The following is a 24977-nucleotide window of genomic DNA, read 5'->3' on the forward strand; positions in this document are numbered from 1 at the left end:
AGAATTGTAGACGCATGGAATGCTTTTTTTTTCACTTTTCCTAAATTTCAGCTAGCTGATTATACAATTCGGCATCAGTCAGATCCGTGGCCGTTCAATCGGAATCTAGCGTGAATCGCAACGCGCACAGCGCGTGGTTGTTTGTTTCAGCCGTCGGGTCGGTTCTTCTCTGGTTTTTTCATACGAGACACTAGAAACTGGTTCCGATTTGTATTTGGGCGGGTTTTTTTTGGCTTTTAATTCCCCCACTCGTTGTGTGTGTCTGCTGTCCACCAAAAGACAAAAAGCTAGGGAAGGGCGGAGAGAACGCCGCGCCGGGGAGACCGACGGATCGAGGAGGCGGGGAAAGTTTCCGGCACCGAAGGTACATTCCTAGTTTCCCGACAATTCGCCGTCCTCAGTTTCCTGGTGAGTTCTTTTGCTCTGCCATATAGTCGTTCCGTGCCACTATAGTTTTACTAGAGCTTTTGATTGCATACAGGGAGGTTTGATTTTGGGCGTCTAGATCTGTGAGAGCTAAATGGGATTTGATTCTGGTCGTAATTTCTCTTTTGCGAGGTGCGAGGCAAGCGGGGAGATTATTTTGGGTGAATTTTTCCATTTGCTGATTCATGGCTGTAAGTCAAATCCAGTTTTGGGGATCACATATCGGGCAGATTTTCCTAAGTTTCGTTGGTGATTTTTGTGTTGTTCTAGCAGTAAGTACAGACTCTGATGTGTAATATGTTGCTACTCCTACTTCATTTGATGTCACACTGAATCCCCTAAATCCTTCAATTCGTGGGTATTCTATCTTGTTGCATCATGAACTAAAGAATCCCTTATTCAAATGGCAATGATCAGTGAGGAAACATGTTCATATGTGCTACAAGAATATGCTAGCAGTGGGCAAGTGTTCCAAGGTTCTGAGAGTGCATTGCATGATTTTGTTTGAACTGCTGATTCAGTATTCGTATATATAAAGGTAGATTTAATCCCCTTAAGGTTTATTCATTGTTCTGGTACAATCTTGCATGTATGGGCGGAGGATTTTGTTTTCTCTCATTAGATCATGGATATCCATCACTAGACCTAGGATGGAGTTCATGTTTCAGTGCTCACCCACACCACCGTTTTTGTGTTTTATACTGTTCAGTGTGGCCTGTATGAATATGGAGAAGAGGAATACGATCCGTGACAGATAAGGCCTGGTTTAATGGTAACTATTTTGTGATTTTGATAGATGAATGTAATGGTTGCTGTCACATGGACCATTGCTTCTTCTTGTTGTTCTATATTTCCAGGTAGTGTAATTTGTTTGTCATGTTCTTTATGTCTGAATGTGTGCACGAAATGCCCTTCTTGTATATAGTTGATGACATGGTGAAATACATGATCTATATCTATTCGTGTTTCCTTTTTGTCTAGCTTACTAATGTGTTTAAGAATTTACATGTTCACATTCTTCTAGCATTTGTTGTCGTTTTCATAGGCCTCGTATCATCAATAATTCAGGGCATTGAAGCACCATCACGTTTAAGATCACATAGGGACGTGTCTGACTCTGCCTATTCCAATGTCGAGAGCCGCGAGCAAATCAGCACATCAAGTGACAAAGTATCAATTTCTGTTTTTTATACATTACTTAGTTGTAAATTTCCTTTGTCACTAATATATTGAGATGTATCGTAGGTTCCTAAGGATTTCCAAGAGGATCATGCAGATCCCTCGAGGATTTCCTCATTATGCGCAGTTTCTTCGCTCTCTCAGTCTTGTAGCTCTTATTTATTCAGTCCTATCAGTCTCTCATTCTAGTAGCTCAGTCTTTCAGTATATCTCTTATTTCTTCAGTTTATCTCAGTCTCAGTCATATTTTTTTATTTCAACCGTCTCTCAGTAAAGTTTTTAGTTTTCAATTTCATTCTCTCTTTCTCCGAATCTTCATTTTTCAATCTCATTCTTTCAGTTCCATTCTTTACTTTTCACATCTCATTGTGCTTCTTCCGTCCACATCTATGTTCAGTCTTTATTTTTTCTCGGCCTTTTTCTCTGATTTCCTCATTATGCTCAGTTTGTCTCACATGTTATTCTGCTTCTTCTGTCCTTATTATGCTCAGTTTCTTAGTCTTGTACCTCAGTCTCTTATTTTATTTCTTATGCTTAGTTTCAGTGAGTATTCTCTTTCTCTATCTCTTATTTGCTCATTCGGATTTTCTTCATTTTTCATTCCTCTCTTTATTTTTTCCATTCGATCTTAATTAGCTCAATCCTTAAATTCACTTCGGTCAATCAGTCTCTCATTCTAGCAGCTCAGTTGCTTAGTTTATCTCATAGTTCTTCAATTTATTTCAGTCTCAGTCTTCATATTGGCTTCAATTTTTTATCAGGGTCAGCCTTTCTGAATTTATCATTCCACTGGCCAAGTATGTTATATCTGTTTAATACACACGTGCCATTCTTCAGTTTCAAGGTTCAGTTTCCTAGTCTCTCTTATCTTTCAAGTTTTACTTTCTCCATCACTCAATTCAATTTTCATTTTTTTAATTATGCTTCATCCTTATTTATGTTCATTCCTTATTTTTTTCTCTGGTCTTTCCTAATTCTGTTTAGTATCAGTGCCATTCTTCAGTCTCTCTCTCTTATCTTTCAGTCCTTTCTCTCTCCAATCTTCATTGTCTTTCTTCCAGTTTCATTGTCATTGTTCATTGACAGCTTCCATGAGGGTATCCGTTTAATTTCTCTGACGCAGAGCATTTCTTGTTCCATTCTTATCCTATTTTCTTAGTTTATCTCATTGCCTCTATCTCATCATTATCTTAGTCATTTGTTGATTGGAAGTATAAGATTTAGACTTCTGGATTTTGTTATATCAATCATACAAAGATGGCTAGAGGATGTTTCTGTGACCTTATTGCGCTGGTCAGTCTAATTAGTACTCTCCTTAAGGTGGTATGTGATGCTTAAGTTGCTACAAGCACATTATTTTGGTTGAAGTTTGTGAGTTGTAATGGTTAGATTGGTATGTTAGATTAATGTTGTTAGATACCATGTTGCCTTGTCATAAAAGTAAGGAATATTTACGGACAACATCCTACATTACATGCCATAATGAACTATTGCAAACTAATATGTTTGTCGATGTAGTGTATGTTAAAGAATGTAAGCTGCAAAAGGAAACTTACCTTTCTTATTGGAAACAAAGGCAACCTCGAGTGTTTTCAAGGTTGTTGTTTTTAGATGTGTGCTCGGGCTCCTAGCTCTGTCTTTTTGCTCAAAAGCATGATACACTGGACAACCGCTTAAATGCATACTCTATATCAGTTGAAGTATCTTGCGCATGTCAAGCATGTCTTTGTCGCAGGGCTAAGCAACGCTAATTGCAGTGATGCAGTACATGGCTCAGTTTTTTGAGTGGTGAAGAAGCTAGGACATATCAGTCATGACAGGTACGCCACACTACTCAGTTACTCTGTTTTCTTAGTTTCTCTTAGGGCTAGCGCTAATTGCATAGTTCTAGTCTCTTAGTCACCTAAGACTGATTATGGCCTCTAATTTTATCAGTTCTATCAGTGCTGTTAGTTTTAGTATAATTTTCTAAGTTCTCATGTACTGTAATTTATAATTTATCAGTTATTTCTTTAGTATTCTCTCTTTCTTTTAGGTGTAAATAAGTTTTAGTCTTCTAGTCTTAGTGATCTTTATTATCCAGTGTATATTTAGTACATGTCTAGCTGCCCCTTCTCAATAGTTAACCCACTTAAATATTTCTTCAACCTAGTACATATCAGAGGTAAGATGACTAGGCAAGGGGTTTTCCTTCACTAAAGGCTGGTTTTTTTCTATAGTTGCTAATACCATTGACCATTTCTGTGCAGATCAAGAAATGAGAGAGAGAGGCTAAATGATCAAGACAGATGCTGAGAAGAGGTAGTGAAAAGGAGAAGGGATGTGAGCTGGCATGAGAGTGTATGAGATCCAAGAGTTTGCCCATCTGCTACTGCCTTCATTTTGATAAAGGATTCCTCATTTCTCTCCATCATGCATCCCTTGATTATGTGGATCTCTCTCTCTCTACGTTCTGATCATTTTGTCTCATTTCCTGTGGGGTGGCCGTCCATCACTGGGATTCAGGCGTCTTTATGTGAGGAGGAAGAAGCAAGAATGCTGACGTGGAGACAGTTATACCTATTCGTGTGAAATAGTAAAATGTAACAATAACTGGCCAGTTTGTTTTCATTACCAGAGCTGCAAAGGAGGCTCAATTAATTAAGATCTGGGTTTAGTCACGGTTAAAAAACCTGGGAAAAAAACTGGACTCAATGGTAATGGGAATGAAGAGATTGTTTTTTTTTCTAATGTCCGAACTGACCAAATGAATATTGAAGCGGGCGGAGGAATGAGTTAATGAATACTACTGAAGGCAAAATCTGACTTATACCCAATTGCAATTTCAGCTAGATGATGGTTAGACACTCCCTTTTTTTTTGAGGAAAAGACGCATGGAATGCTTGGGATGGACCTCCATCACACAATCTGTGGGCCAATTTAACGGATTTCACAGTTCGTCGGCCCGATTAACCAGAGAACCCCGAATTCAGGCAGCAGAGTAGCAGCCCTGTAATGTGGGCTGCCCATATTCAACGCCAATCGTGGCCATAGCAGGTTCTAGCAACGTTTCGGTGACTACGAGAGATCTCGAGCGTCAAAGAGTTGGATCCAACGATGGTGGACGCCAAATCGCTGTGAGACGCTGTAGGTGGTTCCATTATACTGTTAACTAATATGCAGGCCCAGATGAATGAGCACGAGGTGCTGCAGTTGGCATGATATTCATATCTGTATGACTTTTAGGAGCGTAAGGGCATGTACAATGGTAGAGAAGATTCACCTTCTCTTAGCATTCCATGTTATTTAGAGAAAACACTAAATATAAGTGGTACAATACATTATCTTTTATCGTCATCTTTAGCAATTAATGAGAATCAATTAGTTTTAATGGGAAATTAGTTTGATATAACGGAAGACACCTAGTTCAATGGAGAAATAGTCTTCTCTTATTTTTTTAAGAGATCATCCCTTAGCTACGGAAAGGCAATATTTTTTGTTTATTCTCTCTTCTCCAACTAATCAAAAATCAAACGTGACAGCTGTAAGAGAAGGCTTACATCACCCGGTTGTACATATCCTAAGAGTGGTACGGAGATGAGGAGTAAGGAGGTGACATGTTTTGACTGCTCATGTGGTTTGTTTCTGTTCTTTCCTTATCTTCTGTTGCATTACTTGAGGCCATCCTTAGACCTAAACTCTGCTCATTAGAACTCTTATCATTCTTTGTCAAACGTTCAGCTTGTTGCTTGTTGGGTAGTGTATATATGAATCTGATTCATTAGCGCCAGTATTTTTCTCAGCCCAGAAGTTCCCACGGCTTGCAAAAGTTGGGCAGCAGGCAGCAGCTCTAGCAGCAATGCCTCTTTGCAGACTATGCTCTTTCGTGTGTTGCAGATGTTGCATTCTTGAATTCCACGTCCGAGTTGGAACCACTAGCTTGTAGTGATCTCACCTGGTAGGGTGGCGATCCATGTGCTTATCTATGCTAGTCCTTGTATCAATTGCTAGAATACACGGTTTAAGATGTAATGTGAAGAAAGAAATGTCAATATATTACACCATATGATCCAGAAAGTTACATAATGAAACTTTAAAAGTTACATAGCACAAGGCTAGCTCAATATAAGAGTTTACAACGAATAAATAAATACAACATGAAGCCATTCGTCTTCATGTGCCACATGTCAGCATGCTGAGGATATACTTATAACGTTATTCAAACCTTACTCATCATCGAAACCAGCAATATAAAATGTTGCAGCCACAAAGGACCAATACATTTGAATTGTATTAGCAAGATGTGACTCTTTTGTGGATACAAATTGAACCTAACATTTACATGCATACTCGCTTGGTGAAGTTTAGACTCATTTTGCAAAAAGAAAGTTTTATCCTAACTAGTCCAAAAAAGATATCTTTTTAGAAATAATATTAAGGACACACTGGGTTGCCGAGGTGCTCCTAAATAATTCTAAGGACCATTAGATCACCCAAGTGTCTATAAGGACCGACATACTGACTAAACCCCCATGCACTGATCTCACGGTTTATCCGGCTCTGGATACATGGTGGCTTAGCTTCGTATGCTCCTAAGTCCTAACCCATTGTTGAACCCATCAACTTTGATTTAGAAATTGGGATGAAAGAGATCTTCCAGAAAGCTCCAAGTAGAGTCGCTCGTAGTTGTCCATCACCGGAGACATGGCTAAGTACTTTTTTTTTTACACTCTTTAGAGGTTGTACATCTTTACCCACATGACTCAGTGAGACCATTGATCCGTGATGCTCATTTTGCTCGAATGGTCGGGAGAAGACTAAGATGAGGACTTTGAAAAACGAAACCTTAAGCCTGAGTTCTGGAATTGGGCGGGTCAATTAAGGTTCCGAAACTAACTTAACCAAGATAGAATACATATGACTTGTGTTTATACATTGGAAGCTACTCATCTAGAACCTATCTAATCTCTTTGAGTCCTGGGTGGCAATCCCCACCATATTCTCCACTATGATGACCATGAAAACACATTCCACCTATGTGATTCATTCATTAAGTTGTTTTTAATAAAACATACTTTTTCTCCTTTTCTCATAACAAGTGAATTTCCAACCTTCGTATCTTCATCCATGACTAAGCAAAACTACTAAGATGGCGACAAAGGGAAGTACTAGAGTAAAAACTGTGACTATCATAATAGGATTCGCATAACGTATCACATAACAACTTTGCTTGAAGACAACCTACACATTCAATTTCTACTAAGTAAAACTACATGCGTAGAAAAATAGGTAGGACATCACGAGTGACACTTTCCTTTTTGGTAGTTGACAATCGTTCTCTTTCTCTCAACAATAAACCTAGCTCTCTGTACAAGCTATAAGAATAAATAACACAGCATAAACACATATTTCAACAACTTAATCAAACAAGGCAAACAAAGAGTTGATTTGTTATTCATTTTTTTACTCTTTATATATCTTAGTGATCAATGGATAAGAAGGTTGTGGCATGAGGCTGGTTTGATATGGCTGGAGAAGTAGAATGGATAAGTGAAAAACTAAGAAAGAAATAGATGTTGTAAAGGAGTTGATAGGCTACACATGGATATGATTTTAATGGGTAAGTCTCAAATGGTGTATCTACAATAATATCGAATAGAGTGTCACAACACTTAACAAAATAGCACAAGACAACACATAAGCTTGGCTTGAGAAGTTAGATATATGATTAGTTAGATTAATTGTAAGGCTTGAGGTTTATCTATCTCATCTTATTGTTCTTCTCCTGAACTCTCTTCTCTTGAACTTCTTGTATTGACTTCTTTTCTTGAATCTTTTGTCTTGCTCTTCATATTTCTCCTCCGGTCTTGATCATTTTTTCTTGCTCCCAGAATGCCTTGTCCTTCTCCTTCATTTGGGCGCGTAGCTCATCAATGCTAAGTACTTCATTTGTCCTAGCTATTGATATCAAGGTCTCTACTAAGAATTTTCTAAGTCCTATAAATATTGCCACATGGGCTTTGATACTATCTAGTGATAACTTATTTTACTCAAATAACTAAAATGTAATTTGAGTAACTTAAAACTAGTGAAATAGGATTGAGATTGCATGATCTTTGTATAGTGTAAGAAAATGATTATAAGGTGCTGGTAGATAGGCAAATGTTTGTAAGGTCACCTTGGTAATAGGAATTATGCCCAAATTAATTATGGAATTAATTCTATAGTGAATATGCTCAAATCCTCATATTTAAATTTGAATATTTGCAAACTTGTCTAAAAAAATTAGGCAGTGATGCTTAATACTACTAGACAGAGGACATCAAGATATTTCATTTGCAAAAAGAATCACTTGAATTGGATTTGTGGAATTTGAACAATATCAAATATACACAAATCTACATATTTAAATTTGAATATTTTGAACTTGCCCACAAGTCAAATTTTATCGCACCACTGTTTTAACTTTTTTTTTATTCCAGGGACATATTATTTGTAAGAACTAAAGATATTGGTTTCCAAATTTTATACCAATTTTTGTTTATTTCTAAATTATCAGGGACATTTTCCACATGGCAGATGTAGTGGCAGTATGAGTGGGTCCTACAACAAGATCAACCACAAGAGTCAATCTATTCATCAACAATTAGGTAATAATATTGAAATCCATGTTCAACAAATGTTTTGGTCGAATATTCCTCATATTAGAAAGGTCCTCACATTTAAGCGTTCAATGTCAAGTTTTCCTTGGTGTAAGAATTGTGAACAAGGGCCTTCATATCATGCTTGATCAGTTTCGAGATTATTTTTTAAAATCCGACAACGAGACCATTCGTTCCAGCAGATTTGTTACGAGCCATTCCAGATGCCCCCAACTTAATTTGTTCCATTGAAAAATAGGTCATGGATCGAGCAATCTCATGTTTAATATGAGGGATATCTTCCAAGTTTAGATGAATGTTAGAAACTTGCAGTTGCCCGAAATATTCTTGGTGGACTTTGTTAATGTGTTTTTCAAGGTTTTTCTGCCCAAAAAAATTTCCACCACCATGATCTAGTGAAACAATTGTATTTCTTCGATGACTACCATTTGCCTTTGCATAAAAATATTTAGCGCTAGCCTCATCCTCTTTTAAATTCAAATCCTTTGCTCGTTGAACTCATTTTAGCTACTCTTGTTTAGTTAGTCTAGCCAATTGGTCTCCTAGACATTTTGTCTCCTCAAGCATCGCACCTTGTGATATTCATCCTTACTTTGCATCATCTTCTTGTTTCCGCACAAGGACATCGTTTCTCATGATCTCTTTTGTCTTTTGCCCGAAAACCCTCATTGGAGCAAACATATGTTGCAGAAGTGACCACCCCATCAATTTTGCTCTTTTTTCATATTTTTTCCTGACATCAAAACCAATATTTCCACCTTAGCTAGTCGAAAAGTCCAAAGCTTTTGTTTCTGCATTTAAATTCCATCCCAATCTGAGGCACCCAGCTAGGTGTCGTAGTTGTCCTGTTCAAAACATGGGTGCCTCAATTTAATTGTGCAAGTGCCCTACAAACAAAATGTATCGATGTGTAAAAATGTTAATATCACAAAAAAAGTATGTCTTTTACAATCTAGACGTGTATAACAGATCTAGCAATCAATGCCTAGACTGAAAGTAAATTTAACTCGTACAAATTACGTAGACTCATATTTTGAATTTGCAATCTGTAACTGATAATACCTTGGGAATCACACGATAAGGAAACGCAGAGTCAGGGATGTGTGCTGTGTCGCTGTCCACGGCGAGGCGTTGAGGATGGGCGCCGTGTTTTTTTTTTTTTTTTTTTGAGATCAAGTTCATTACACTGGGAGAGACCCCAGCCAAGTTTCGGACAATTTATTTCTGCAGCCCTCTCTTGCTAACCGATGTGCAACCTCATTGCAGAGTTTTGTGCGACTATAATTATCAACGGGGCACCTGATTACAATTTGGTTGGTTCAAATTTATTCTACATGGCACGCAGACGTGAGAAATGTATCACATACATAACTTTAAGCCTTAACTCTCGTATTGCCCAATACATTGTGCTTGTTGTATTAACAATTGACTGAACCTATTTGCTATACTACAAGGTATTATCTGTACATGACGAGAAAACGCTATATGAGCGTGACCTTATAACCATGTTCATAGCTTCATGGGTGGGAAAGAGGCATCTTGTGGGTCTGAATATGTTTGATATTGCAAAACCAATCCCATGCTTCCTTCTCATCAGCACTATCACAACTCAAAATAACACTAACCAAACTGGCACTTGTATTATCCATACCAAAACGCATATGTACCTTAACTTTCTCTACACAATGACAGATGGTAGATACAGCATAGAGAGTCTGCAATACATTGTCATAGGCATGAAACCTTAGCTGGCTAGTACCTACCTCTAACTCCTTAGTTCGTCTTTCTACAATCAAGAATCACGCGACAAATACAAATAAATCAACAAATAGCTACAACGAAAAGACAAATCCCATCAACCTCTACTCTACTCCACTCCACTCTACTTGAAGAAGATGCCCTTTTTTCTTCCTTTACTCTTCTCCACCGCCTGCCAAAAAAAAAAACATACACGTCTTCATTTCAATTCCACATTGTACATGTAGCACAGTACAACAAACATAGATTGCTACACCATCCATCATGTCCCTTCATTAACAATAGCATAGCAGGTACAGATCCAAACCACATGAAACAGGTCCGGAGTACATACCTTCATTCTGAACAGCCGCAGTATTAGAACAATGCTATCTCGTGATCTGGAAAATTTGAAAAGCCAATACTTAGCACCTAAACTCCATACAATTTGCATATATTATGCATTAGTCACTGCAGAATTTAAAATAGTGGCTTGGTCTCAAAACTCACGGGGAACTCTCTGCAGGCTTGAGATTATACTCGGCACCATCAGCGGACTGGATCAAAAATTCAATAGGACGCCCATACGGGATATTGATCTGTAAATGCACCCAGCACAGGATTAGTTGCCACCTCTACATACTAAAATGGCAATGTGCAGAATTAAAGTCATCATTTGAGAAACAACAAGTACGAAAAAGGAGACAATGGACCAGTCACCATTATTTAATTCAGGAAACCTACTAAACGTAGAAGTACTTTTTGTGGAAAGTATGGTAACTAAAATTCCATGCAGGGAATGCTAATACTCCCTCCGTCCCATGAAACATGTCGGAGGTTTGTCAAAATTCAGATGTCTCTAGATACTATTTAGGATCTAGATACATCCAAATTTAGAAAAAAAACTCAGACAAGTTCAATGGGACGGAGGGAGTACTTGGTTATTTGCTAAGATGCTGTTAATGATATTTTAGAATATTTATCGCAAAAATCGTGCACAATAATTTATAGCGCTTTTTTGTTACCGGGCAGAGTATAATCAGAAGCTATAAAAGAGTAAATTTAAGGAAATGAATAATTTGGAACCATACAGCGGTAGCTTGCTGGAATTTCTCTGTAACAACAACACCACGCTGTCCGTTACACTTAATGCTGTAACCTTCCCTCTTTATTGCCAATACTGCAGGTTCCCACATGTCTATAAATCTAACCTGCAAAATCATTTCTCAATGGTTATACGAAATAAGAAAAATGCAGCAAGAATGCTTTGAGCCTTGGCACACCACTAGAAAAAGATAAAGAGAACATACGGGTAGAAGAACTTCGTAAGACACATGCCCAATTGAAAGAATTTTCCTGATAAGCTCCTTCATTTCAGGATCTGCATAGATAATGATTCTGTATTCAGCAACATGGTTCTTCCAATATTCTTCTTTTGCGGTACTTAAGAAGAACAAGCACAGAACTAGCATTATTCTAGGAATTCTTAGGGGGCCCATGGAGCTCATACACTTCATCAATTAAAACAGAACAGCGGATGCCCATTTTTTTACGAAGATACAGATATCTTCTCAACAAACTCACCGCAAGTAATTTTTCTCTTCTCATTAGCATAAACCTTCACGATCTCCCCCTACAAACGAAAAATAAATGCTTCAGATAAAGTTAAATAACATGAGTGTCCTACTGCAAAGTTACAATGATCAACATTTTTGTAGTTTCCAAACAAACAACTACGTCTAGATGCCTCCCAAATTTATTAAAGGATACAGAGAAAAACCTAACCAAACGCATATATGGTAGATATGATTCTCAGCCTATAGTCTCCTCTGTGAATAAAACCAGACCAAGTTATTGGTTCCAACTTGACAAAATTCCAATAATGAATGATCAGACGAAAGGATTTACCTTCCGTTTCCGGTCATCTAGAGGCTGGACCTCTATGGCTAGTAAAGAGTCCACATCATCAGCAGTAACTAAATATGTGGGCTGTTTTGCACCTAAATAAGGCAACTGAAATGTTAATTAAATTTCTCATAGTACACCAAATAAAATAAAAGCCTCCTGGCAATAGGGGTGAAAACATAATACCTTCTATGTAATTTACTGACCCGTCTTCCAAATGGCGGACCCACTGTATGCACAATTTTTTTGCAAACATTGAAATTGTAATGACGTGAGAACGAGTTCAAAAGGACAGGTAGATCAGAAGTTGGAGCACATCTACAAAGCGCACCTCAAAATTACAGCTTGTGGTCCCGTTGATAGAATACCCACTTGCTTGAATTTCTTTTCCAGGAAAAGCGTCACCTGTGATTCTTAGCCCATCTATGGCTGGCAGTGGGTCATCCTCTGCAGCTGCACATTCATGAAACATGATGTTACCATCAGAACCAAAGAATACGGAGAAGGAAATTGCATAAATCAAAATATGCAAGACCTTCAGAGAAAGAAGAATTAGGCTCCTCGAGGACAGTAGGAAGATAAGGGTAAGGCAGGTTTCCTTCTTCAAGGCCAGATGCCAAATCAGGTGGGCCTTCAGGACCCCATTCTGTAGGAGGTTCTTGTGAAATTTGGGTTTCAGCTCCCTCTGGACTTTCTGACACATCACTCCTAACAAGGTCCTTGAATGATGGGTTTTGATCCTTTGATTCAAAATTAAATCGTACAGCACGAGAATCACGCTCAGCTCCTTGCGCTTGAACATCCTTGGTATCTTGGCTGCTGTATAAATAAGAAAACAAATGCACATCCAGTATAACAACCAACTTTGCCTTTCTGTATAACTGAAGTTGTTTGACTAACAAAATCATTTTGCTAATGGTCCCACACACAAGTTAAACTGTACAAAAAAAGAACCAGAAATCGAAAAGAATGGCACGCTTTGCCTTGGTGCATTGTGGGCCATGGTTAAATTGGTGTTTCAAGGACACAAAGCTCTCCATTATTGGTAAAGAAGCGGGCTTAAATGATCCAGACTCTATGCTTTCGCTTCCAGTTGCCAATGTTATAAACACAATTAATTTCAGGTATAAATGATTCTAGATACTACAGCAAATATCTGCTGTTTGGGGCTCACAAAACCGTGGTTTCACACAGGGATCATGCTTAGCAAAAGGTCCTATAAGTGAAATAAAAGTGGTGTGGATAATACAGGTTTAAAAGAACAAACTAACAAAGATAGTCTTAAAAGAAGGAGCATACGGATAGAAAAGGCTATCAATAACTTAGGAAGTCGACATTTTGAGCTCTTAATAGAACAACAGTAACCTGCTTGGAGGAGAGGCCATTCCAACATTGCCATGCTCTGTATTTGTTGAAGCAACCTCGGTTGGGATGACCTGATTGTTCTCATTCGCCAACAAGTCCCAATCACGTCTAGTTCGGACGGGAGAAGAAATTGGGGATTGTACATGAGAATATGCTTGCTGGGGCACAATGTCAAGGCTGGGTTGGCTCTGGAAATGTGTAGTGTTAGAATATGCATGCACTCAACAAGTAAAGGACAAAGCAGTATAGAGTCGTACAGAAGCAACCAACGCATTTCCAGGAGGATGAGAAGGTGACTGTCCAGGACCACTTGTATTATTTGAAGATTCAACACGCCAAGGAGTAATCTGGTACTGAGATTCCTTCAGTTTCTCCTGCACCATCCAAGTTTGCACACAAGGCAACTTCAAAGTTCTGTGAGAAAATATCAGCAATAAGCTGTGAAGCATAACAAGTCCACTACTGGCCAGGATGTAGGTTCGTGCTAGCTACTGTGTAAGGAGCAAAGTCCAACCAAAGCTCAACGTGACTCACCTCTGTAATAATGAGTTTCTCTTGCAAATGTGTAAATAAAACCTGCAAGGAAAATAGTACAGTCTCAACACCAAGTTACGTATTATAGACTTAGCTTCAACCAAGCAAGGAACAAAACAAGCCATATAAGTTGTTTGCAAGAGAAATGTTCATCTCCAATTCTCCATAGATTATTCCATGCGAATGTCTCAATGACCAAAAGTACATCAATAATATTATAGTGATGATAAAACAAATAAAAACTAAAGGAATGTTTAGCTACCCATTAAGACGTTTGGTTGGAGCATATCTACATTTTTACTTAAGCAGAGTCTTAAACCTCTATGTTAGAAATCATAGATGTTTCCTGTCTCCTAAATGATCTGTCTAGTTGACATCACATCACAAATTTGAATCGATGTTTGGTTGTAGCATTTCTAATTTTTACTTAAGCAGAGTATAAAACCTCTATGTTAGAAATCATAGATGTTCTGTCTCCTAAATCATCTGTCTAGTTGACATCACATCACAAATTTGAATCCTTATTGGGAAGGTTGTTTAGCTCACTCTTAGTACACCCAAGAATTTATAAAAATTTCTAGTCCAGGCTGTAGAGGCTTATTTGGTGCAAACATACAGTTTAATCAAGTCCAAACAAGCACAAAATATCATGGCACGTATGAGAAGTGGAACATACCTTCAGACTGCTAACGATTGATTGCGCATCAAGAACAGAAGGTTGAAGGTTATACTCTGACAGAAGAGGCAACAAAGAAGATACAAAAGTTGACCTCTCTTGATGTGCTGCCTAGGGAGTACGAAAGGAAGAACTAAGCATTTATCACCAAAAGTAGATAAAAGACAGTTCAAGAAGATGCGCCATATACGATAACCTTCTAAAATAAATGACTAAGAGAGTAAGAGACTAAAGCCCCAATTATCCTATTTTTGGGGTGGTTCTTACCACATAGGTTCCAATATTACTTTGTTATACACATAAGCCATAAAAAGACACCGACCCTCGTTGGAAGTTTTGTGGAGCAGAAAGGAAGTTCAGTTTTATCAATGCTTCATTCACATAATAAAACTAGAGAAATATTTTAAAGACATGCATTCAAATGGTTCCAAAAGTAAGGTTGATAAAGCACATCAGTACATGAAAATGCTAATTGGCTCTCTGAAGTTTTAGCAATAAGAATAACAGCGAACAAGGTTTTACCTGTAAGGCGTACGTCAGACGTATGTTCTCTTCAATGATGTCCTGTCTGTAGGATAAAGCTTTCGAAGCAGCATCAACTAAATCTTGTTGCTGCTGATCAAATGCCTGAAAATAGTGCGTTATAGAATAGTCCGGTCTACTCCAAAGATGGTATTTCAACCTTATATAAGCTAAAGATACTTACCATTCGCATATACGCAATACGTTTTTCCAAAACATGTTTCTCGTTAAGTATCTTGGCCTCCTATCAGGAAAGACAACCTATCATACAACAGAAACAGAGAAGTGGAAGGGGGAAGAAGATAATGTTTCTTTTGTACGCATAATTACCTTCACCGAGTAGTCAGCAAGATGTCTTCTTAAATGTGCGATCTCTTCTTCATGTTCTTTAACCTTTGCAAGAAGATCCTGTGGAAGTAACTATCTTCATCAGGCCATGAGATCACATATGTGCCAGTATGGAGCAAGCGAAATATATGTACATACCTGTTTCCAGATAATGTTTGAGCTCATCTCCATACCTTGTTGAGCCAAGTTGAGTCTAGAATCATACTCTCCTTCTCTCTGGCGCCTGCATAGCAATGGTCTTTTCTGTATCACAGTTGTACAAATAAAGGATGCAAAGTGATGGGAAATGTTTCAGTGGCGTTAACCTGTGGAGGTACATACCTAGCAGGCGAGAGAGAACGCGACGGCGGAGTAGAGAACTGGGACCGCACGCCAGCCTCAGCAGTAGCCTGGTCCCCTGGCAGCTTTCTCAGCATCTCGTTAGAGTGGTTGGCGTCGAGATACTTCTGATTCATGGCATCCTGCAACACCTGGTCTCCAGCTCCATTCTTGAACGATTTCGGGTCCTCCACCTTGTTCCCGACTGCATCAGCTGAATAAGAGTTTCTGTAGGCCTCGATGGCGCGGTCCTGATCCAGCGCAGTGAAAGAGGTCTGGTTTGTAGCCTCTGACCGCTGTAGCAGATAGAGGTAGAAGGCGGCTCAAAGCTAGGTCCCAGTGGAACGAAAATGTGAAAGAAGTAGCACTGAAATTGGGCTATCTGACAATCTGAGCATAAGAGGGGAAAATATACTATGCCAGCAGTAATCATACACAATCAGAGGCGATATGGATGCATAACTGAATATATACCATCTCATTTTTCATGTAGTACAGATGAAGATTGGAATGTCATGAGTTGTGTGATAAGGTAGCAATACCAGTGAGGTTTGCACATGATGTATCAATTGCAAGGATTTATGCAAGTATTCATCAGCAGAGGCTGTGTTAGCCAACAGTACACTGAGATTTGGTGGATCGGGGAGGGAATCATTTTTTCAGTGTAATAAGCAGGCGGTGGCGGCATCGAGAATGGAATGCGTGGTGGAGTTGGACTTACGATTGCGTCGAGCTCCCGGGTCTTGCGCATCAGCTCCTCCTTCAGGCGGCCGTTCTCCTCCAGCTGCGCGTGAGAGGGACACACAGGTAGTCGTATCAATAACATCACAGAGGCCTCACTCGCAATCAGGGGGCGGACCAAGAGAAATGGAAATGGGGCCTGGAGGAATCGCTGACCTGCTGGCGGATGGTGGTCTCGGCATCCTCGACGGCGCGCATGACCTGGAAGAGGTTGCTGGTGCCGGCGGCGTCGTCGGGGCCGGGGTCGGAGACGCCCACGACGGCCAGCCTCCGGCCGAGCTCGTCGGGGTCGGCCATAGCAGCGATGCGGGGATGGCTGGGATGGGAGGTGGAACCCTAGGTCTCCAGGGGAGTGGCAGTGGGAGTGGGAGTGGGAGTGGGATGGATTCGCCGGGAGTGGTGGCCGGCGCTCCAAGACGACACAAGAATGGCTCTACGTCTCTACGGCTGGAAATGCTTTTCCTCCCGTTAATTCATCGCCAGATCTAACAAACGATCTATAGTACTATGATTGACAAAAGAAAGATTTATTAGTGTTGGTACTACCTTTTTCTAGGTAATATAATAAAGATTTATTAGTGTTAAAACGATTTAAATTCAAAATATGTCATGTGAAGCTCATACAACGGATGAGCAGCCGCGACATGGTGGGTTTCAAGAACCGTTCTAAGGATAGGGGCACACGATAAGTCGTGGCTTTGTTTAAATAAAAATAAGTCGTGGCCATTTTTTGTCCGTAAACGGCCCTGTATTCACTTTTCACCTGCCGAAAACTCGTCCGAGCTAGCAGACCCCGTATCCCCACCCCGTAAAACAGAATCCTACGGAATATTTTGTTTTCAACGGCGGCGCGGGAAAACGGTTGGGAATTCTGAAATGTCTGCGCGCCCTAGCTGAAATAGGATGAGAGGTTGGCCTTGTATTCAGCCTCCTGCCTCGCAAGTAACGGGCGAAGAGCCGCTCCATAGCCAAAACTGTAAAAAATCGACGCGAGGACCTGTTTTACGGGGTCTGCTAGACGGTCTGGTAGAGCCCTACCCCGTATATCGGCGGTTATTTTACGGGGTTGGGCCTTTTGAGGGGTCTGTTAGACATGCTCTTACAACATCTCTACTATGGAGTAGATCTCATATTTTGAATTGAAAGGATAGGGGCACATCTACTAGTGTCGATACTTGGATATACCGTAGCTTGGATATATGTTTCCCAGTGCGGTGTAAGTTGCGGCAGAGGGATCTGTTATACCGTAGTTCGTGTCGGTACCTTAAATTAGAATTTACGGCATATAGAAAACATGTTTCCGATGATCAAATCAAACATGCGTAATACAAAAGGTATCAGTTTAAAACATGTCCAAACAATACACAACAAATAACAACCCCTCGATCAAATGGCAATGTGTGCACCAAAGCCATCAACAGCAACATCTTCAACAGTGCCATCGGTTGTAACACTATCATTGAGCATTGCGAGCTCCATCATCGGCCAATCGGTGATCACCGGCAACACCATTACACCAACATCAACACCATCACCATCATCAATAGCATCACCACCAAGAACACCAAAATGATCTCCACCACAGGCCATATGTTCTTGCCTTCTCCATTCCATGATCTCCATTTTTTGCATCTCTCTAAACTCCCTTCCAAGAGCACCCAACCCGCTAGGATCCATCATCATGATCTGGATGTAAGACTCTCTACCATCGGCCTTTACCTTCTCCGCAGTGGCCCTCGCCGAGCGAGCTTTCGATTTTCGGCTTACTGGATAGCCTCCCACTTAGCTTATTTAAGTTCTTGTTTCTTCTCGATCATGGCCAATTTTGAATCCATGTGCTTGGCCATTGTGGTTTCTTTTGACTTTCGTAGCTTTTCGATGTGATCTTTCAGGCTAGCGACCTCGGCTTTCTTATTTTTATTGTCCTTCTCCATCCTCCTTCCACTCGGCTTTCCCTTGTTTCTCCCACCTTGCCCTTCATCACTATCTTCCGGATCATCCATTATAACTAAACTTCCACTTCTCACTATGCTCACACTGCAAAAATTCCACCCATACCCGACGGATTTTTTTGGACGACACAAGATGTAGTCGCCTGCAAAAGATTTTGGCCGGTGGATGAGCATTCTCGGCGGCTGTTAAGGCTGGCACACATATATTCGCCATGGTAACACCCATACCAATAGATATATATGTCGTGGTAGGTACTGAGATGGACCGGCGTTTCTTAATGTCGTAGTAGCTGAACTCGGGCATATCTTATGTCGTTGTGGATTGGAGTTGATGTTTACCACGGAGAGATTAGTCATCTCATTTACTTCTAAAATCCTGTTTGTTTCCATGCTTATGATTTGTTGTTTCTCTAATTAAAGCATTCATGTATTCCGTTTGTCCTCATCCTTGCCATATGCTTCATCAAGTTTGTATATGTTGTTAGCCTGCAGTTTGATCTATTTTTTGGTTGAAGCACTTGATGAATTTGTCTGTCATTTTGTCTATTTGTTAACATCCAACTTATTATCTCTGTTTGTAGGCTTCATCATGTGTCGTTGTTGTTGTTGCGCTTCACTTGTTGCTCCAGCACCTTTCTTTTTTTAATTCGCAACAATTTTTGTTAAATCCTATTCTCCCCATCTAGTCGTTATATCATGATCTTTGAAGAACCTCAAAAGAAAACGAGATTCTCACACAAATGCCAAGTACATATAAGTCATAGACACCAAGTATTACATCATGTCGCTACTATCTTTTTTTAAGTATAAGTCGTGTTACGTTATGTGATGGTTACTATGTTTTTATGAAAGTTAAACTCACATTGCACCCTCATAACACATGTTTATCTTTACCAACATTGAGGTCATTTGCCTCTTACTATCCAAATCAAATGAGAAGAATGATCAAGATTTTTTCCATATAAAGCAAGATAACTAAAATCACATGTTCATATAATATTTTAGCATCACTGTCTTTCAAAACGATTATTTATAAAACGTTTCAGCAAGCTTAATTAGCATCACTGTCTTTCAAAACGATTATTTATAGACGTTTCAGCAAGCTTAATTAGCTTATCCTCAGGTATCTTAGTTGCTCAGACAACCCCAGGTCTCCTCTGCCTAATCTCCGTGGTACAGGCTCTGTCCAACAGCTGAGGTGTTGAAGCACCTGAATCAAGTTACAATCATACCAATACCGAATACACAAATTGAACATGCCATTTCTGCCTGGATATACTACATTACTAGGCAACATCATTCCTTGTTTCGCAAGCAATTTGTTTTCCCACATAAATCGTTTCGTTATCTAAACAGACCAGCATATGAAGAGTCAGGACGACAAATATATTACATTTTTTTTGGTGAACTTGAGCAAACCGAACAAGCCTAGACTAAATTTGCTAAGATGTTCTCTGCCGTGACACGCAAATGGAGGCAGCAGTAGCAGTTCTTTAGGCCTTGATACAGCACTGGAAATAGCTCAGGAACCTCTTCCTCCCCTGCATCAACAGTTCCTTGTAGGTCAGTACATGTAGGCATCAATCAGGTTATAAAACAAAAGCGCATAATCAAGTTGCAATTTCATATACAAGGCAGCAAGTACATGTAGGTGTCAATCAGGTTACAAAACAAAAGAGCAATACCAAGCTTCAATTTCATATCAAAGGCGCTAAGTAGCATGCTGTATGCAACAGAGACACTGCGACAGCCCCCAGGATTGCAATTCTGAATGTTATTTTGCCAACTATGTAGCTGAAGGAATTGCCTGTCTTATTTTGGTGGTAATCAATTTCTCCATTGTCATAAGCAACAGCCTAAGGAAGGTATAAATTATACTAAGATGCCACCGAACTTATGTCAACCCTGTCTTGCCAGTTCTCATCATATCTGCAGCCTTTAGGCTGCTTATGATATCATTATTAGTTTCTTTTAATCATCTTTCATCAGCTAGGATTCCTAACATGCTATAATCGTCTTTCGTTAGGTAGTATTCCTAACATGATTATTTGGATACCTCATGGACAATGACACATTACATACTATCAGTTGTCATTTTATCAGTAGAGCCCTTCATAAAGATATGGAGTGTATGATTAAGAAAATAAGATGATTTCCTTGCCAATCAGCTGACAGTTGCGACAAAGCACTACATGCACAAGGTTGGAATGGCCGGTGCTATGGCTCAGGCTGGACCAACCTGTACAGGTTGAACCGACTCCACTGTCGATGCAGATAGACAGACAGGGACATAAACTTGTATCAGGGCCAACCATAATCATCTAAACATGATTATCAGGAAGTACTACTCGGCTGTCACAAAGGCGGTTCCACTTTTCGGTGCATGTACTTCTTTTCTTTACTTTATTTATCACAACAAGTTGTGCACTTACTACTAGAACTCAAGAAGAGTCACCAGGCAAATGTAGAGCTGCAGATGAACATGTACACCTGTTTGTTCGTCCTTTTCCTAGCCCTTCTTTGAGTTACTTAGCACAGGAAAACATGTGTTTAGTTAACATAGGATTCAAATGCTCTGTTCCACCGTCCACGGTCAAATTAGCCGTTCCTTTGGAATACGAGTTTGACCTAGCAAAACCCCATGGCTGCTAACAGTTTTTATACTAGTAGTAGTAGTACTCTAATGTGGACGGTCAAACGAATCGAAACAGAGAAAAGTTGTGGACATGGGAATCCTACTTTTGACCGTTAAGCGGCATCAAATGGATGATGACTTGTCAAACTACAAGCCGACTATAGTAAGCAGGGAAAGCATACCGTGGGGGAGTCGTCGCGGCCGTGGAGGGGCTGGCGGCGGTGGTCGTTGGCCGTACCGCCGAGCTTGGTGGGCGCCTTGGCGGGCTTCTGCTGCTGGTGCTGGTGCTGGTGCTGTTGGTGGTGGGCGAGGATGTCGTCGTCGCCGCCCAGGCTGGCGCGGGAGAGCTCCTTCTTGTTCTGCTTGCGCATCTCCCGGATCTTAGAGAAGTCCATGGAGTAGTCCGGCATGGCGCCGTTCTTCATGTCCCAGTCCCCGAACGCCGGCACCGTCATCCACGCCTGACCCTGCACAGCACAGCCCGCGCATCCAAATCGTTAACCTCTTGCGCAGCAAACAGATCGTGGAAAAGGAATCCATGGCCAGCATGATCGATCTGGGAAATATTCGATCGGGAGACGGGAATCGTGCTTTTCTTACCTCCTTGTGGTTCTCCATGGATGATCTCTCTCGCAGACACGCGCACCACTGATGTTTTCTTCAGGCTCTGCTTGAGCTGTGGGCTGTGGAGCAGATTCAGGAGCGAGCTAGAGCAAGCACAGTGCAGTGCGGAGAGGTACAAATGTGTGTGGACAGTGACTGGACAGAAGAAGCAGATCGGCAGAGCTGTACTTATATAGGGTTGATGCCGACGAATTTTCTATCTTCCAGTCCACACCCAGCTGGTGGAGTAGTAACTAGCTAACGGCGGGCGCCCACCCCTGCCTGCCAAATCTCAGGGGTTTCCCTAACCACTATCCTAATCAATCCCAATCTGCCTATGATTTTGGCTCTGAGACGCTGTGGTACCGTTGCTGTGGACGCGTCTACAGGCTACAGCTGGTGACATTAACGTGTGTCGTTGTGTGTGCGCTTCTCTGGGCCCGCCGCCCAGCCACGTCCAGACGTCCGTGATCCGTCCACTAGCTGCTGACTAGCTCAAATTTTTCACACGGCTTTCTCTTGGGCGGATAAGCTTCTTTCCCAGCCGGGGAGCAGAAAAGGCGGCGAGAAAGACCGGCGACTCCGTGTGTACAGCTCACCGGAGATTGAAGCCCAGCGCACGACGGCATGAGTGTCACACATCGGCTAGGGTTTAATGAGCTGGCAGATTCTGGATTGGGGGTTTTGGAATTCCTAGGCATGAATACAAAACACTTTGGAGTCATCATGCAACAGCTGCCGACACCTGCCTGTGGTTGAGGCGTTTCTGATAGATTTTATTATCAAGACTTCACGGGCAGGGCATTCGGTTGCTTTGTTGGTTGGGAGCACAAAGATGTTCACAGCCCAGCTCTGATTATGGGGTCTGAAATAGCTCTACTCCTATCCGATCCGATTTAACTGTCGCATGCTTATGCATGAACTTTAAATAGGTTGTGCTAGCACGTAGATTTTCTTCGTGTCTACCTTGTGCAACGACGCGACGCCGACAAGTTATGGAACAGAGAGAGTATATCCGAATTCAACCTAAATGAGCTGTTCTGGATTCCAAATGTGTGGCTGCGGGATTACGTACACTAATCAGTCGAGTTAGATACAACCGCTGAATCTGATTCTGATGGTCCGATTATAGTCACGAACGGTTCTTCAAAGCAGCAGCACAATCCACATTACGTACTAAACCAATAAGATCTTCACGCCTACGCAAGATCATATTTTCTGTTCTGGTTAATTAGGTTCCAGCTAGCAGATCAAAGAGAAAAATCTGCTCCAATTTTCTTTTTATTGATTTGGTTGGGGTGCGCCGGGTCCAGGCAGCAGTGCAAAGCCTGGGCGACACTCGAGGGCCCCAGTAGCAAGCTACTGTGGTGGACCCTCCCCCACAAAAAATAAATTTAATATCGTTGTGGACACATGGTCCACATATCAGATATTAAACTGATAAGAACAGATACTACACTTGATCTTAGCCAAAAGGCCGAGAAAGGTATGCTTCTCACAGCCGGCCAGGGTCTGCTTATATAGCGAGTCTTCGCCTCCTGTGCGGCTTCGCTGCGCGAGGTGGGACTAAACGCGAGCACGCGCCCGCTCGGTTGCTTAGTTTGAGCGGCTCTGGCCGGTGTGTTTGGGCTGCAACCGATCAAAGGCCCAATACAGATAGCCTGCTGAATCTCGTAACGTGGACGTCAAAGCCCTGATGCATGCACGGCTTCACGGATTTCACTCGTCCAATGATGACAAAACAAAATCACGGGTTCATGGATTGGATGTCTTGTGTTTTCTCTCTTCCATTCAATCCAAAATATTTCAACCACGCTGTATGTACGTCACCGTTTTCATACCAGAAGAGATAAACAGCTGGAGTCAGGGCCATACACCGGATAATGTTCTTATCTAAACACCAATGATGCTGGATTATGGAAGCTTGTGATTTTTTTTCTGTCTCGTAGCCGGCAACGACAGGGAGTTGTCAAGGTATTAAATAGCACTTTCTCCGTCCTAAATTAAGTGACTTGGTTTTTTTTAGATACGGAGGTATTTGTAACTAAAATGAATCTAGATACATGGTTGTACACATTTGTATGCGAAGTCGAGTAACTTATGAATGGAGGGAGTACCTAGAGGTTGGGTGGTTAGGAGGGTGGTTGTACCCCCAGCCCACCAGAGTTCAAATCCCAGATTTGACATCTGTGTGTCTCATTAAGGCGGAATATTCATTCAGTGGGAGGCGACGTTCCCGTCGACAACGAGGCGCCAGTGGTGACTTCGTCAATTTCAAGATCCCCGCCGGCTCAGTCTTTCGGAGGTGCTCATAGGGGTAGGGTGTGCGTGTGTGCGTTCATGGGTGTGAGTGTATGCGCGTGTGTGTGAGTCTGCGTTGTACTGTGTTTCTCAAAAAAAAAAAGAATGGAGGGAGTACCTCTGTACATTATATCTTAAATTTGACTAAATTTAGAGATATGTAGACACTCTTTAGTGTATAGATATATCTAAATTTGTACAACTCTAAAAGAATCCTTTTATAGATGGAAAGAGTGTTATTTTCCTCTTTTTTTGGTTGAAATAGTGAAGTGCTCAACTTGAAATAGTGAACAACGTCTCGGTTTTTGGCAAAGGCGGGGCAAAGGCATGGGATAGAATAGGGGTGGATGGACGGCGGGGAGGCAAAAGGAGTTATTGTTACGCTATGAGTGGTGTTATTAGAAGAGTAGATGTCACGGCTCCAGCAAATGAGAATATGACACATGTGGATAGGGACGAGGGGTGGGAAGGGTCTGGAAAATCGGTCTCGTGTTCTGATCACTTGACTACACTCTACAAGGTACTCGATCCTCTGTTTTTTTTCTTGATTGCTACTAGGTATGCCTTGTGGAATGGGGTTTTCAGCGGTTGCATGGTAGCGACTATAATGAGGCATTTTCTCATGTGCCTAGGACGATCATTAATCACACGTACTCTTCTTGCTAAATCTCATATTCGCTAGTGGTATGTTCATGAGCTTGATGTTAAAATGCATTTATTAATGGTGAGTTGTACTCACCACATGAATATTCAGTTTTAAAGGGCATTAATTGTCATCTCCGTCATTGTCTTTATGGTTGTAAACAAACCTCTCAAGTCTGGTTTGGCGCTTCACATAGGTGATCACTGCTGCTGGTTTTTCAGTGATTGATCATGATAATGTGCTATACTCCCTCCGTCCTCAAATAAGTGGACATCTAGCCTCTAAACTTTGTCCACAAAAGAGTGTACTCCTATCTTCCCAATGCAATTTAATTGCTTCTCTCTCATCGCACGGAAATCAAACCCAATAATATTGAGCACATATTCTTCTTGTTTTTTACATGCACTTAGCTTATTGGAGGTGAAAGAATTAAAGAGGAGAGATGCATGTT

General features: G+C 40.9%; 2 protein-coding genes, 1 long non-coding RNA gene and 1 other non-coding gene across 5 annotated transcripts; 1 reads left to right on the forward strand and 3 right to left on the reverse strand.

Moving 5' to 3' along the window:
- The first annotated feature begins 272 nt into the window (after positions 1–272).
- Positions 273–3996, forward strand: LOC124701544. Its single transcript, XR_007002091.1, has 3 exons — positions 273–1596; positions 3341–3425; positions 3855–3996. It is a non-coding gene; the product is annotated as an uncharacterized LOC124701544 (long non-coding RNA).
- Positions 3997–9861: 5865 nt separating this feature from the next.
- Positions 9862–16845, reverse strand: LOC124701545. Of its 2 annotated transcripts, none has more exons than XM_047233626.1 (21): positions 16549–16845; positions 16373–16435; positions 15655–15947; positions 15472–15556; positions 15316–15393; positions 15170–15229; positions 14986–15090; positions 14464–14574; positions 13788–13829; positions 13511–13627; positions 13254–13441; positions 12424–12704; positions 12220–12341; positions 12075–12117; positions 11892–11983; positions 11568–11616; positions 11294–11364; positions 11075–11194; positions 10494–10582; positions 10339–10384; positions 9862–10176 (listed from the first exon to the last, which is right to left on the reverse strand). In XM_047233626.1, the coding sequence occupies exons 1-21, from the start codon at positions 16687–16689 to the stop codon at positions 10129–10131; spliced, it is 2244 nt and encodes a 747-aa protein (XP_047089582.1). In that variant the 5' UTR covers positions 16690–16845; the 3' UTR covers positions 9862–10128. The 2 variants fall into 2 exon arrangements, with proteins under 2 accessions (XP_047089582.1, XP_047089581.1); XM_047233625.1 differs by having other exon boundaries at positions 12424–12707.
- A 2741-nt stretch (positions 16846–19586) lies between these two features.
- On the reverse strand, positions 19587–21823 carry LOC124701546. The gene is made up of 3 exons (XM_047233627.1): positions 21580–21823; positions 21162–21446; positions 19587–19885 (listed from the first exon to the last, which is right to left on the reverse strand). The coding sequence occupies exons 1-3, from the start codon at positions 21595–21597 to the stop codon at positions 19838–19840; spliced, it is 351 nt and encodes a 116-aa protein (XP_047089583.1). The 5' UTR covers positions 21598–21823; the 3' UTR covers positions 19587–19837.
- Positions 21824–22875: 1052 nt separating this feature from the next.
- On the reverse strand, positions 22876–23072 carry LOC124705096. The gene has a single exon (XR_007003938.1). It is a non-coding gene; the product is annotated as a U2 spliceosomal RNA (small nuclear RNA).
- Positions 23073–24977: the final 1905 nt, after the last annotated feature.

The sequence above is a fragment of the Lolium rigidum genome, chromosome 3 (assembly GCF_022539505.1).
Source record: "Lolium rigidum isolate FL_2022 chromosome 3, APGP_CSIRO_Lrig_0.1, whole genome shotgun sequence".
Taxonomy (NCBI): Eukaryota; Viridiplantae; Streptophyta; class Magnoliopsida; order Poales; family Poaceae; genus Lolium; species Lolium rigidum.

Bases quoted from the DNA above. Each gene is read 5' to 3' on its own strand.
- LOC124701546 (XM_047233627.1), bottom strand. The intron at 19,886-21,161 runs GTATGCTTTCCC...CTGTTGATGCAG, and splicing joins GCCGCGACGACTCCCCCACG to GGGAGGAAGAGGTTCCTGAG.
- LOC124701545 (XM_047233625.1), bottom strand. From the start codon at position 16,689: ATGGCCGACCCCGACGAGCTCGGCCGGAGGCTGGCCGTCGTGGGCGTC. The intron at 15,948-16,372 runs GTAAGTCCAACT...TATCTGCTACAG, and splicing joins CCCGGGAGCTCGACGCAATC to CGGTCAGAGGCTACAAACCA. The intron at 11,617-11,891 runs GTAAATCCTTTC...TTTCGTTTGTAG, and splicing joins TAGATGACCGGAAACGGAAG to GGGGAGATCGTGAAGGTTTA.